This window comes from Chiloscyllium plagiosum, unplaced genomic scaffold (genome assembly GCF_037043375.1).
Source record: "Chiloscyllium plagiosum isolate Xiang-an unplaced genomic scaffold, Cpla_swu_hap1 HiC_scaffold_20, whole genome shotgun sequence".
Taxonomy (NCBI): domain Eukaryota; kingdom Metazoa; phylum Chordata; class Chondrichthyes; order Orectolobiformes; family Hemiscylliidae; genus Chiloscyllium; species Chiloscyllium plagiosum.
In genome coordinates, this window is record NW_028270158.1 from 54,629,043 (window position 1) to 54,644,626 (window position 15,584).

At 41.9% G+C, this 15,584-nt stretch overlaps 1 protein-coding gene across 4 annotated transcripts in view; it reads left to right on the top strand.

The window, feature by feature from the left end:
• The window catches only part of cacna1ha (calcium voltage-gated channel subunit alpha1 Ha), a 552,389-nt gene that overhangs the window by 446,709 nt on the left and 90,096 nt on the right, over positions 1-15,584 (top strand). For all 4 annotated transcript variants that reach the window (XM_087997955.1, XM_087997957.1, XM_087997956.1 and 1 more), the window contains exons 17-20: positions 5,979-6,428; positions 10,199-10,299; positions 10,734-10,857; positions 11,065-11,133. In XM_087997955.1, the coding sequence (XP_087854081.1) occupies positions 5,979-6,428; positions 10,199-10,299; positions 10,734-10,857; positions 11,065-11,133 (744 nt within the window). The remainder of the gene's footprint in view (positions 1-5,978; positions 6,429-10,198; positions 10,300-10,733; positions 10,858-11,064; positions 11,134-15,584) is intronic.

Here is a 15,584-nt window from a genome sequence, read left to right on the forward strand (position 1 = left end):
AGAACTGACTCAAAGGTAGAAGACAGATGGTGGTAGTGGAGGGTTGTTTTTCAGACTGGAGCCCTGTAACCAGTGGAGTGCCACAAGGATCGGTGCTGGGTCCTCTACTTTCTATCATTTACATAAATGATTCGGATGCGAGCATAAGAGGTACAGTTAGTAAGTTTTGCAGATGACACCAAAATTGGAGGTGTAGTGGACAGCAAAGAGGGTTACCTCAGATTACAACAGGACCTGGACCAAATGGGCCAATGGGCTGAGAAGTGGCAGATGGAGTTTAATTTAGATAAATGTGAGGTGCTGCATTTTTTTTTAGATTACATTACATTACAATGTGGAAACAGGCCCTTCGGTCCAACAAGTCCACACCGACCCACTGAAGCGCAACCCACCCATACCCCTATATTTACCCCTTACCTAACACTACAGGCAATTTTGCATGGCCAATTCACCTGACCTGCACATCTTTGGACTGTGGGAGGAAACCGGAGCAAACCCACGCAGACACATGGAGAATGTGCAAACTCCACACAGACAGTCGCCTGAGGCGGGAATTGAACCCGGGTCCCTGGCGCTGTGAGGCAGCAGTGCTAACCACTGTCCCACCGTGCTGCCCCAAAGCTTAGCAGGACTTATATACTTAATGGTAAAGTCCTAGGGAGTGTTGCTGAACAAAGATACCTTGGAGTGCAGGTTCATAGGGCTCCTCGAAAGTGGAACAAACCATGACAAGCAGACCAAACACAGCCAGAAACTCTAACCACCTTACCATACATCAAAGAAGTTTCAGAAATGACAGCTAGACTATTAAGACCCCTCGGAATCCTAGTAGCACACAAACCCACCAACACTCTCAAACAAAAGCTAACAAACTTAAAAGACCCAGTGCAACCCATGGACAAAACCAACGTCATCTACAAAATTCCATGCAAGAACTGCCACAAACACTACGTAGGACAAACAGGAAGAAAGTTAGCCACCAGGAAACACGAACACCAGTTAGCCACAAAAAGACACGACCCTCTCTCCCTCGTAGCCCTACACACAGATGAAAAAAAAACACCATTTCGACTGGGACAATACATCTATCCTGAGAGAGGCTAAGGAAGGACATGCCAGAGAATTCCTGGAGGCCTGGCACTCCAACCGCAACGCCATAAACAAACACATAGATCTAGATACCATCTATCAACCCCTCAGAAAACGAACAGGAAATGACATCACCATAAACCCTAGGAACCCCATCCAGGAGAAAGATATAAATAGAAAGCAGGAGACAACAGGTTCGCTTCACTTGAAGGTCGCCACTGATGATGTTACTTAGCCAGGTAATGAAACGTCTGGATATCAAACCTACAGCTCAGCGAGCAAACCCACACCCTGAAATGCTCTATTTGCTTTTGTCTCAGCTTTTCTTGCACCTTCCCTTAATCTATTTTTCTAATTTTATTTCCTTTCTTTTGTTAGTTATTTTCTCCATACTATCACCTTCTATGTTGTTTACTTCTAATGTTTTGAGTATCCATTATGCACACTTCTATTAGCTTCCAACATGTGACAAACACTTTCTCAACATTACATTTTGTTCTATTTCCACTTATCTTATTGTCCTCCCCTTGAGATTTACTTGACATGACATCTGGTTGACACTTTTTCTCTTTCTTCACCCAGGAATTGCTTTCTCTTGACTCTTGTCCAACTATTCTTATCCTCAGATTCTAGTTCAGCATATCCATGATCATTTTCTCTTTCAATCTCAATTTTGCTGTCACTGTGGATCATTCTTCATCTCTCATGCAGCATTTTCACTCATGTTCATAATGTTTCCTGCCCTTCTCATTCAATTTCTCTATTACAGTGCAGTGCAACACTTTCCACCATCTCAGCCATTGATTCCACAATATATTTGCACTGAAAACATGCCACATTACCAATGGCTTTTGCTCACCAAACTCTTAGGTACTAGCCATCAACATGTTCAGGATACAGTCACATAACTTGAGCTCCAGTCAAAGTTAGTGGAAGTTTGCCTTATCCCTAACTCTGCCCACTGTCTTACTCCCACTCTCCTACTTTATTTTCCTGCAGACAGAATTTGAATGTAGCTACACATTGAGATCAGGAATTGCTGTCCACGTTGCCCAATAGTATTCAGAACAGATGAGGAGGAGCTTGATCATTGATTTAGGAAGGAGACCTGGAGGAACAGTTAGGACGCCTGGGTTGAGTGGACTGGGTAGGTGGGTGGGGAGCGGGAAGGTTTTGGTAAACAGGGTACAAGTTTAACCAACGCCCTGCCTTATTTCAGAAATCTTGTGATGAAACAAACATTTGATTTGGCTCACAATCTCCAAATGCATTTTTGCCTCTTGCTGTACTTTCTTCTCTTCATCTTTTAAAGCTTCAGAAAAGCCTTTCTGCATGTGAGAAGTGCTATATAAATGTAAACAAAGCAAAAGGAGACTCATTACTGGGACACCCTTTCTAAAAAGAAATGATAACAAGATTACATATATTTTGTTTGAAAAATAAATGAAATTTTGGATTGTTGCAGTAAAAGAACCAGTTTATTTCTAAAACTCACAGCAAATGTAGAACTGTATAATATCCAATCAGTGGTTACACAAGAGCATGTAATCTTTGGAAGAAGCTGGATTTGAAAATTCTGTAAAACCAATTGGCATTAGTGCCTTTGGTTTGAAAGAATGATTATGAATTATATGTATACTTTACAGACTGGGGCTTTTTTCCCTGGAGCATCAGAGGCTGAGGGGTGACATTGTAGAGGTTTACAAAATTATGAGGGGCATGGATAGGATAAATAGACAAAGTCTTTTCCCTGGGGTCAGGGAGTCCAGAACTAGAAGGCATAGGTTTAGGGTGAGAGGCAATAGATATAAAAGAGACCTAAGGGGCAACTTTTTCACACAGAGGATGGTACGTATATGGAATGAGCTGCCAGAGGAACTGGTGGAGGCTGGTACAATTACAACATTTAAAAGGCTGGGTATATGAATAGGAAGGGTTTAGAGGGATATGTCCCAGGTGTTGGCAGGTGGGACTAGTTTGGGTTGGGATATCTGGTTGGTATGGATGAGTTGGACCGAAGGGTCTGTTTCCATGCTGTACATCTCTATGACTCTATGTGAGAAACAAACATGTTCTGTCAGATGTTTGACAAAGAAACATTGTGTTCATCAATATAGTTGATCAAATTACCTGAATGCCATACTGTGCATGAGTGATAAAACTGGCACTCTTTTCTACATATTGCAAACTCCTGAATGGTAGCAGGTGTATATTCCAATTCAAAGTCTGTGAGAAGATTTGTAGCTCGGGTGCTCATTGTTGTGGTTCTGTTCGCCGAGCTGGGAATTTGTATTGCAGACGTTTCGTCCCCTGTCTATGTGACATCCTCAGTGCTTGGGAGCCTCCTGTGAAGCGCTTCTATGATCTTTCCTCCGGCATTTGTAGTGGTTTGAATCTGCCGCTTCCGGTTGTCAGTTCCAGCTGTCCGCTGCAGTGGTCGGTATATTGGGTCCAGGTCGATGTGCTTATTGATTGAATCTGAGGATGAGTGCCATGCCTCTAGGAATTCCCTGGCTGTTCTCTGTTTGGCTTGTCCTATAACAGTAGTGTTGTCCCAGTCGAATTCATGTTGCTTGTCATCTGCGTGTGTGGCTATAAAGGATAGCTGGTCGTGTCGTTTCGTGGCTAGTTGGTGTTCATGGTTGCGGATCGTTAGCTGTCTTCCTATTTGTCTTATGTAGTGTTTTGTGCAGTCCTTGCATGGGATTTTGTACACTACATTGGTTTTGCTCATGCTGGGTAATGGGTCCTTAGTTCTGGTGAGTTGTTGTCTGAGAGTGGCTGTTGGTTTGTGTGCTCTTATGAGTCCTAGTGGTCGCAGTAGTCTGGCTGTCAGTTCGGAAATGCTCTTGATGTATGGTAGTGTGGCTAGTCCTTTGGGTTGCGGCATGTCCTCATTCCGTTGTCTTTCCCTTAGGCATCTGTTGATGAAATTGCGCGGGTATCCATTTTTGGCGAATACATTGTATAGGTATCCTTCTTCCTCTTTTTGCAGTTCTGGTGTACTGCAGTGTGTTGTGGCCCTTTTGAATAGTGTCTTGATGCAACTTCCTTTGTGTGTGTTGGGGTGGTTGCTTTCGTAGTTTAGGACTTGGTCTGTGTGTGGCTTTCCTGTATACCTTTGTGGTGAATTCTGTACCATCACATCTAGGAATGGGAGTTGGTTGTCCTTTTTTTCCTCTCTAGTGAATCGGATTCCTGTGAGTGTGGCGTTGATGATCCAGTCTGTGTTCTCTATTTCTGTGTTTTTAATGATTACAAAGAACACAATACGTATAGCATGATGAACTAAAAAAGTCAACTGTTGTTATCTAACAGAATTGAAAGTAAAATATTTCGGCTAGGCCAGGACTAAAACTGATTTTGTTTTAATTGTCAGAAGTGACACGACACCCGGTTATAGTCTATCAGGTTTATTTGAAATCACAAGCTTTTGGAACATTGCTCTTTCATCAGGTGAAGTGAGGAGAGACACGCAGGCACAAAATTTATGATCAGATAGATCAAAAGATGTACATATGGTGTGAATGGAGTGTCAACACGCTGAATAATAAGTCTCTGCATGTGATCAAGAGTGTCAGGTGGTGTGAGTGAAGTGTTAACAGCTGAATAGCAAGTGAAGGGATGACCCATTATCTGATTAATTAAGGCAGAGAGATAATTACAAAAATTTAAAGATAAGATGGTGCTGGAGACAAGTCAAATGACTGGAATAACATGATAGGTTATTGCTGAGTTACATGCTGAGCGTCTAACCAAAGTAACAAATAATCCAAAACTGTTAATAGTCAGGAGGTTATCCCAAAACTTTTGTGTGCAGTCACTGAGTACAGTAGCAATGTACAGGTGATAAATAGCTAGGTTCCTTGGCTATTTTACTTGTTGATAAACATTCAGGTCATTCTTCTATAATGCAGGTTTTGTTAGCCTGAATTGGCCAAAATGCGATTGATGAATTGTGGGCATTGTTTGGATAATGCAAACTATCTACTGAACGGATATAACAATTTTCTGTTAGCGATCTTCTACAGCGTGATTTTCTGTAACAGTTTTCCATAGCACGATTTTCTATAGTGAGAGGTTGCTGAGGAAAACAACCGTCGCGTTATAGCAGAACGACCTATATGTATAATTGTCACAATGGAAGTATTTCTGACAATAGCAGATGAAGTGAAAGCTTAGCCATCCTCTTGCTATTGGCAACAAGAGTAAATGTTTATGTCAAGACACTGTTGGGTATGTTTTTTAACTCATGAATATTAGCAATATGACCTTTTTCAATTTGCATTCAAACACATTATACTTCCTCCAAATGTTTAAATGAAAAGAAAGTCAGTGCTGTTGAAAGACAGTGCTGTTGAAAAGAAAGTATTGCCATGCACTGGGACTAGAATGAAACACTGCCATGAGCTCGCCCAGTGACTGCGTGTGTAAGCACATCACCTTATAAGACATTGAACAGTGCGAATTAGAAAAGTTCCCGCTGTGATGATTAAGGTGTTCTCAGTCAGGATGACAATCTGGATATTAAAATCAGTTTGTATCCTCAGAATGGGAAGGAGGAAAATAATCAAAAGATTCCCCTCTCAGATCACAATTTATAAACCCCTATCTGTGGACAATCAATGAGGAAAGAAATAGACTAGACTTCTTACCATCCACAATGAAATGGCCTGATAAGACTTGGGGGCTGGCTCCCAAGACGTAAAGCTGTTGATGAGACACTGGTATATTGCCAAGGAAGAGAAAGGAATTTAGATGTGGGTAGGAGATTCAGGAGAAGAGCAAAATAATCCATTTACCATATATAATGATCGAAATAATGGATTTGATAATTTCACAATTTTTGACTATCTTCTTCCTCTTCCTTTGCTATTTATGTCTTCCAGTCCAGCATTCGCAGTTCACCTTGTGCCCCTTGGGGCACCAACAGTAATTGGGGTAGTCGCCGTTCAAGCTGGCATAGCCTTGGAAGGGCACCCAGCCTAAAAAGGAAGAATCAGTCGGATGAAAGGGAATCCCTGCTCTCGGGTGTAGGACATGAAAGTTGTGGTGAAGATGACGAATCGGAAGATGCAAAGTCTAGCAAAGCTGGCAGCCTCAGTGGATGCTCCTTGCACCATCGTGCAGAATCTTTCGATACCAAAGGATCCATAGACTTGCCTGAGCTACTTCAAGTACCAGTAATGCGACATCCTGTGACCTTTAATCCTATGAGCACAATGCCTTGTGACTATCAAGATTGCAATGGCAAGTCCTTGCCTATTTCAAATGAGATCTTTCCTCGAATGGATAATCTCAAAGATGATCCAAACGATTATGAAGATGAAATTGACAATGTAAGTTTAACAAATTTGATAACTCTTTGAAATTCGTGAAGCTATGTTCTGTTGACCATATCAAATCACTTTATGCCAATTGCAATTATTTTAAATGGGATAATGTTGTGTTGAAATAGTGGAGAAATTTTGTATAAATATATTAATGTGTCAATGTTACACAGAACAAGTTCAGATTTTCAATTCTTTTAATTTTTACTCAACACACCTATTGCTAACCCAGATAGATGTTTAATATTTTGACTAAACATCTCTATTTAAGTGAAGCTGAATTCAAATACCAAAATATCTGATGGAGGGAGATATCTATTTGAATATTTTCATACTGCATATTACCTTTGCAAAAAATATCCTGTTACATAGATCATTTAAAGAAGGTTAGTGTTGACTTAATTACTCAGATTTTCAAGTCAGTTGAAGGAAACTATTAATGCACATCACTAGTACAACGTTTTGTAAGCTGCGTACACAATATTAGCACAGGCTTCGAGCTCACAGATCACCTGCAGTAAAGTGTATGTTATTATACAGTCACTTTGGATTTGAGTGCTCAAGTTGAGCAATCCCCTGATTAGGCAATGCAAATATACTTCAATTAACATCTGCTTTCTCCTGTACCCTCAGCACATCACTGGGAATGCAGTAACAACTTAGATTAGATTACTTACATTGTGGAAACAGGCCCTTCGGCCCAACAAGTCCACATCGACCCGCCAAAGCGCAACCCACCAAGACCCATTCCCCTACATTTACCCCTTCACCTAACACTACGGGCAATTTAGCATGGCCAATTCACCAAACCTGCACATTTTTGGACTGTGGGAGGAAACCGGAGCACCCGGAGGAAACCCACGCAGACACGGGGAGAATGTGCAAACTCCACACAGACAGTTGCCTGAGGCAGGAATTGAACCCGGGTCTCTGGCACTGTGAGGTAGCAGTGCTAACCACTGTCCCACCGTGCACACACATATAATAGGAGGTGCCCAAATGGGCTATTTTGTTATTTGGGAAATTTGGAATGAAAAGACACCCTGTGTAATTGCTGGGGAAAATTTTGTTCACTCCTTAAACTAATTAGATGGGATGTTCTCAGAGGTAGGACCAGAAGCAAATTTTATGAGTTGTGCAGTGTATCATTTTGTCAACAGAGGCAGGTAGTCAGTTAGGACCACATGAGGGACTAACTCAAAACAATTTGCTAGTGCTAGGAATTTCCCAATATTGGACAGGCCCCACTATGTCTGAAGTCCAATAAGTACCAAGAGATAGCTTCAAAGTGACAAGCTCAGTTTTGCCTCCTTTACATTTTTCACCCCAAAATCCTCCCGATTTCCTTGATTGGATGGTGAACCTAAATCGGAGATTATTTATAAATTGACTGTCTCTGGGAAGTTTGTGCTTTGAAATTGTCCCAGTGTCAGCAACTTGTATAAGATTCTGTCCAATAATTTGATTCTTCACCATGCATTTTCTGGCAACTTGGCAATTAGTCCCTTCAATATCATTAGTCCCACATTCATAGTCATAAACTTTCTACTCAGGATGCCTCTGTATTTGCTGATGAAAAAAAGCATAAAAGAGGATATTTTGTAATTAGTTCAACCTGTGTGTATAGATTAAGACACATACCATGATATGTCAAGGGAAATTTGCATTAGAGAACTATGAGTCACAATTGAGGCAAAATCTTAAATATCTTCAAGGAGAAAGTGAGGACTGCAGTTGCTAGAGATCAGAGCTGAAAATGTGTTGCTGGAAAAGCGCAGCAGGTCAGGCACCATCCAAGGAGCAAGAGAATCGACGTTTCGGGCATGAGCCCTTCTTCGGAATGAGGAAAGTGTGTCCAGCAGGTTAAGATAGGTAGGGAGGAGGGATTTGGGGGAGGGGCGTTGGAAATGCGATAGGTGGAAGGAGGTCAAGGTGAGGGTGATAGGCCGGAGTGGGGGTGGGGGCGGAGAAGTCAGGAAGAAGATTGCAGGTTAGGAAGGCGGTGCTGAGTTCGAGGGATTTGACTGAGACAAGGTGGGGGGAGGGGAAATGAGGAAACTGGAGAAATCTGACCCCACCACCAGGGATATATTTCCCTCCCCTCCCCATCAGCATTCCGAAAAGACCACTCCCTCTGTGACTCCCTCGTCAGGTCCACACCCCCCACCAACCCAACCTCCACTCCCGTCACCTTCCCCTGCAACCGCAAGAAATGCAAAACTTGTGCCCACACCTCCCCCCTTACTTCTCTCCAAGGCCCCAAGGGATCCTTCCATATCCGCTGCACCCGATGTGGCCTCCTCTATATTGGGGAGACAGGCCGCCTACTTGCGGAACGTTTCAGAGAACACCTCTGGGACACTGGACCAACCAACCCAACCACCCCGTGGCTCAACACTTCAACTCCCCCTCCCACTCCACCAAGGACATGCAGGTCCTTGGACACCTCCATCGCCAGACCATAGCAACACGACGGTTGGAGGAAGAACGCCTCATCTTCCGCCTAGGAACCCTCCAACCACAAGGGATGAACTCAGATTTCTCCAGTTTCCTCATTTCCCCTCCCCCCACCTTGTCTCAGTCAAATCCCTCGAACTCAGCACCGCCTTCCTAACCTGCAATCTTCTTCCTGACTTCTCCGCCACCCCCACTCTGGCCTATCACCCTCACCTTGACCTCCTTCCACCTATCGCATTTCCAACGCCCCTCCCCCAAGTCCCTCCTCCCTTCTTATCTTAGCCTGCTGGACACACTTTCCTCATTCCTGAAGAAGGGCTCATGCCCGAAACGTCGATTCTCCTGTTCCTTGGATGCTGCCTGACCTGCTGCGCTTTTCCAGCAACACGTTATCAAAATCTTAAATATACCATCCCTCATGCAAGATTTTCAGGGAAATTACAGGCCAGGGGCAGCTTTGTAACTGCCTGACAATGTGGCCACAGTCTTGAACATCTATACTATTGATTTATTCTGAGGAGCATCAAAATACTTCACACCAAAGAGATTATGTGGTGATAGCCTGCCTTTTTTGCCAGGACGTGGAGATGTCAGTGTTGGACTGGGGTGGACAAGGTCAGAAGTCACACAACATTAGGTTATAGTCCAACAGGTTTATTTGAAATCACAAGCTTTTGGAATGCTGCTCCACCTGATGAAGGAGCAGCGCTCCTGAAGCTTATAATTTCAAATAAACATGTTCGACTATAACTAGTGTTGTTTGACTTCTGACCTTTCTTGCCTGTGCATCTGTATCATCAATTTTCATTTGGAAACCCGCCACCTATGGCAAAAGGTTCTGCACCCCTAATATGTGACAGATGTTCCCAAAGTATTACAGATGCTATATCCATTTTTTGTAAGCTTAAAGCTCAAATTTCTCACACTTCATTCATGTGTAGGTACTGAAACACATGCAAGTGAATGCCTGGTTGTTGTCACAAGGGAAAAAAAATTCATGTCTATTCTTTCTAACTCAAAGATGATTACTTTTCACAACTCAGCTATCATTAAATCACTAACTCCTGTTTTCTTTCACTTCTTTATTCAGCCTAGTTGACGTTGTAATTTCCAATGTCTCAGGCTTACACATAGTTTTAAAATTTAAAGCAACAGTCAGTTGTTTCTAAAAACCTGATTTTGGTATACCTTTCATAAAAATTGTCTTTTAACTTTGGTTATTAATTAAGTGTAAAAATCTGCATAGATACTAGTATTTTACAAGCTAATTGTAATTATTGACTTGAATTGAGAGTGAGCCATCTATTTTCCTTTCATTACAGAGTTACTGTTTTAGAGTGTGGCAATTTCTGGAGCCATACAAACCAACTTGGTGTAAAACGCATGAGGATTGGGCGCTCTATTTATTTGCTCCTCAAAACCGGTACATTGTATTTCATTTTTGATTTCTTTTCATTCATACTTTTAACACTAGCGACATAACATCAGTGATATAAAAGATAACATATATACACCGATATGTAATGACCTGCTGTCAAGTTGTGTATTACAGTATTCAGTATGTAAATATGTAAATTATCTTCAATGACCGAGTACAGCTTTTCATCTTTATACCCATTATTATATACTTCCTGTATCAAAACAATGACATTGATAATTGGCCAGGAAATAAAAACATATATTGATGGCAGCAAGTGAAGAAGAATGGGAGTAGCCCCATTTGCAGGCATATAACTGTTGGGCTGAAAGGCGTATTATTGTGCTCTAAATGCAATGTAATACCGTTTAATGTAATACCGTTTCTGGGTAAAACTTGCAAGTGAATGAGTGATATATCCTTGTTTCCATCACCTTCAGGTTCCGCATCATGTGCCAGAAGATTATTGCTCACAAGATGTTTGACCATGTAGTTCTGGTATTTATATTTCTCAATTGCATTACAATTGCTCTTGAAAGACCTGAGATTGACCCAAACAGTACAGTGAGTATCTGTCATGCAGGCTCAGCTACCAATTTTCACATTTTCCCTTGATATGGTTTTATGTGTATGATAAATAGCGCTCAGCTAATTGCTTTTGTTACTCTCAAGACTTCTTAGTGTTTCAGTCAGATGCTTAGAAATCTTTTAAAATAATTAGTCATGTAATGATTCACAGCTCATTTAATGCTTTATTTCCTTCCTCAACAGGAACGGATGTTTCTGAGTGTCTCAAATCATATCTTCACTGCTATTTTTGTTGTTGAAATGGCTCTTAAGGTAATGCCCCCTGTGTGCTTTGACACTTTTTTTGAAGTAGTTGGAAGCTTGCCTAAAAAGATGAAAATACTGAACAGGTCAGGTTGCATCCATGGAAAAAGAAGAGTTAATATTCCAGTTTGGTGATCATTCACCATCTCTGAGATTCTGGAAAACTGCAAGATTGCATCCAGTGTTCTCATGCTCCATGGGTGGGTAGCCACACAGTAGCCTTAAAAAATTGCACAGGATGTGTTCTGTGAGAACCAACAAGTAGATTTAAAGAAATCATGCACTGAAAAGAATGGAATTTGTTTAACAACTGAATTCTAACAGAAACGTTGATCACAAGATAGTCTGAGATGAGGGAGCCTATTCAATCCATCTTAATCCAGCCTCAAAATGACCCTGACCTCCAACCTCTCTCTCTTACCCCGCCCAACCATCATTGAAGCATCTAATTGTTTTAAAGCTTTTGAGCCTCATTATGTATCTGGAAACTTAATCCGCACATTTGATTATTGTTTATCCAAGGAATTTCAAGATCAGTTCTAACATTATTTTACTGGTTTGAAGTTATCTCCTTTTCCATAGAACATAGAACAGTACAGCACAGGCCCTTTGGCCCACTATGTTTGTACTGACCGTGATGTCATGCTAAAATCTCACCAGCTATTTTTTTCTAAACTAATCTCATCTGTCTGAATGTGGTCCATATCCCTCTATTCTCTGCCTGTTCAAGTGTTTTTCTAAATGTCCCTGAACTAATGCTTTCATATCTATTTTTACCACTCGCCCTGGCAGTGCATTCCAGGTACCTGCTGTATGTAAAAAAACTTTCCTGCCATATCACCTTTAAATATGACCCTTCTCACCTCAAACCCATCCCCTTGTGCTTGATATTTCCACCCCAGGAAGGAGATTCCAAATATCCACCCTAACCATGTCCTCATAATTTTAGATACTTTTAACAGATTGCCTCAGCCTCTGGCACTCTAACGAAAATAATCCAAGTTTGTCCCACCTCTCCTTATAGCTAATACATTCAAATCCATGCAACAGCCTGGTGAGCCTTTTCTTCACCTACTGCAGTACTTCACATCCTTTGTGATGCATTTTGGAGGATGCAATTCAAGAACAAACTATACAGTAAATGGAAAAGTCCTGAGGAAAATTGATGTACGGAGAGATCTGGATATTCAGGTCCATTGTTCCCTGAAGGTGGCAACGCAGGTCAGTAGAGTGATCAAGAAGGCACACAGCATGCTTTCTTTCATCAGACAGAGTATTGAGTACAAGAGTTGTAAGGTCATGTTAAAGTTGTATAAGACTTTTGGAACATTGGAATACTGCGTACAGTTCTGGTCGCCACATTATCAAAGGATGTGGATGCTTTGGAGAGGGTACAGAGGAGGTTCACCAGGATGTTGCCTGTTATGGAGGTTGCTAGCTATGAGGAGAGGAGTAGATTAGGATTATTTTCATTGGAAAGAAGGAGGTTGGGGGGACCAGATTATGGCCTACAAAATCATGAGAGATGTAGACAGGGTGGATAGCAAGTAACTTTTCCCAGAGTGGAGGACTCAATTGCTAGGGGTCACAAGTTCAGAGTGAGAGAGAAAACGTTTAAGGGAGATATACATGGAAAGTTTTTCACGCAGAGGGTGGTGGGTGCCTGGAATGCATTGCCAGGGGAAGTGGTAGGAGTGGGAATGATAGCGTCATTTAAGATGTATCTAGATAGATACATGAACGGGCAGGGAGCAAAGGTGTACAGATCCTTAGAAAATAGTTTGCAGGTTTAGATAGAGAATCTGGATTGGCGCAGGCTTGGAGGCCGAAGAGCCTGTTCCTGTGCTGGAAGGTCCTTTGTTCTTTGTTCCTATAGTATGATGACCAGAACTGCACACAATACTCCAAATGTGGTCTGACCAAAGTCTTATATATTTGCAGCATAACTTGCCAACTTTTATACTCAGTGCCACAACCTATGAAGGCAAGCATACCATTTGCCTTCTTTACCACCTTATCTACTTGTGTTGCGATTTTCAGGGAGCTATGGACTTGGACCCCAAGATCGCTCTGTATATCAATGCTTCTGAATTTCGAACCATTTACAGTATACTTTCCTATTGCAGTTGACTTCCAAAAATGCATCACCTCACACCTGTCCCGACTTTCCAGCTGATCTATATCCTGCTGCATCCTTTCATACTCTTCCTTGCTATCCATAACTCCATCAATTTTCATGTCATCTACAAACTTACCAATCACACCATTGACATTTACCACCAATCACAGCACTAATCCTTCTGGAACACCACTGGTCATAAATCTTCAGTCAGAAAAAAAACCCCTCCACAACAACACTGTTTTTTCCGAGCCAAGCTAATTTTATATCCAGCTTGCCAACTCACCAAGGATTCCATACGATCTATCTTTTCGACCAACTTACCATGAGGGACCTTGTCAAATGCTTTGTAAAGTCCATTTGGACAATATCCACTGCCTTACCCTCATCAATCACCTTTGTAACTTCTTCAAGAATTTAATTCAGTTTGTGGGACAAGACCTCCCCTGCGTAAAACTATGATGACTATCCCTAATAAGTCCGGTCTTCTCCAAATGCAAGTAAATCCTGTCCCTAAGAATCTTCCCCAATAATTTCCCTACCATTGATATAAGGTTCACCAGCCCATAATTTGAAATATCCATTTAAAGAGAAGGAGGTGCTGGATGCCTTAAAACACATAAAAGTGATTGGGTCCCCAGGACCTGATCAGGTGTAACCAAGAATTCGGTGGGAAGCTAGGGAAGTGATTGCTAGGCCCCTTACTGAAATATTTGTATCATCGATTGTCACAGGTGAGGTGCCGGAAGACTGGAAGCTGGCTAACGTGGTGCCACTACTTAAGAAAGGTGGCAAGGAAAAGTCAAGGAACTATAGACTAATGAGTCTGACATTGGTGGTGGGCAAGTTGTTGGAGGGAATCCTAAGAGACAGGATTTACATGTATTTGGAAAGACAAGGACTGATTAGGGATAGTCAGCATTGTTTTGTGCATGGAAAATCATGTGATACAAACTTGATTGAGTTTTTTGAAGAAGTAACAAGGAGGATTGATGACGGCAGAGCGGTGGAAGTGATCTGTATTGACTTTAGTAAGGTGTTCGACAAGTTTCCTCATGGTAGACTGGTTAGCAAAGTTAGACCTCATGGAATACAAGGAGAACTAGCAATTTGGATACAGAACTGGCTTGAAGGTAGAAGACAGAAGGTGGTGGTGGAAAGTTGCTTTTCAGACTGGAGGCCTGTAACCAGTGGTGTGCCACAAGGATCGGTGCTGGGTCCACTACTTTTCGTCATTTATATAAATGATTTGGATGTGAACACAGGAGGTATGGTTAGTAAGTTTGCACATGACACCAAAATTGGAGGTGAAGTGGACAGCAAAGAAGGTTACCTCAGAGTACAACGGGATCTTGATCAGATGGGCCAATGGGCTGAAGGAGTGGCAGATGGAGTTTAATTTTGATAAATGTGAGGTGCTGCATTTTGGAAAGGCAAATCCGAGCTGGATTTATTGAATTGAATTGAACTGAATTGAATTTATTGTCACGTGTACCGAGGCACAATGAAAATCTTTGCCTTGTGAGCAATACAGGCAGATCACATAGTTAAGTAGCATAAATAAGTAAATAATAGGTAAACAGCAGCAAAAACAAAAACACAGGTACAGGCGAATACTAAGAGTTTGTGCGTCCATTCGGTATTCTACCAACAGTAAGGTAGAAACTGTTTCAAAATTGGCTGGTGCGTGTGGGGGTGTAATACACTTATACACTTAATGGTGTGGTCTGGGGAGTGTTGCTGAACAAAGATACCTTGGCGTGCAGGTTCATAGTTCCTTGAAAGTGGAGTTGCAGGTAGATAGGGTAGTGAAGAATGTGTGTGGTATGCTTTCCTTTATTGGTCACAACATTGAGTATGCGAGTTGGGAGGTCATGTTGCAACTGTACAAGACATTGGTTAGGCCACTTTTGGAATGTTGCGTGCAATTCTGGTCTCCTTCCTCTCGGAAGGATGTTGTGAAACTTGAAAGGGTTCAGAAAAGATTTACAAGGATGTTGCCAAGGTTGGAGGATTTGAGCTATAGGGAGTTTTCCCTGGAGTGTTGGAGGCTGAGGGGTGACCTTATAGACGTTTATAAAATTATGAGGGGCATGGATAGGATAAATAAACAAAGTCTTTTCCCTGGGGTGGGGGAGTCCAGAACTAGAGGGCATAGGTTTAGGGTGAGAGGGGAAAGATATAAAAGAGACATAAGGGGCAACTTTTTCACACACAGGGTGGTATGTGTATGGAATGAGCTGCCAGAGGAAGTGGTGGAGGCTGGTGCAATTGCAATGTTTAAAAGGCATCTGGATGGGTATATGAATAGGAAGGGTTTGGAAGAATATGGGCCGGGTGC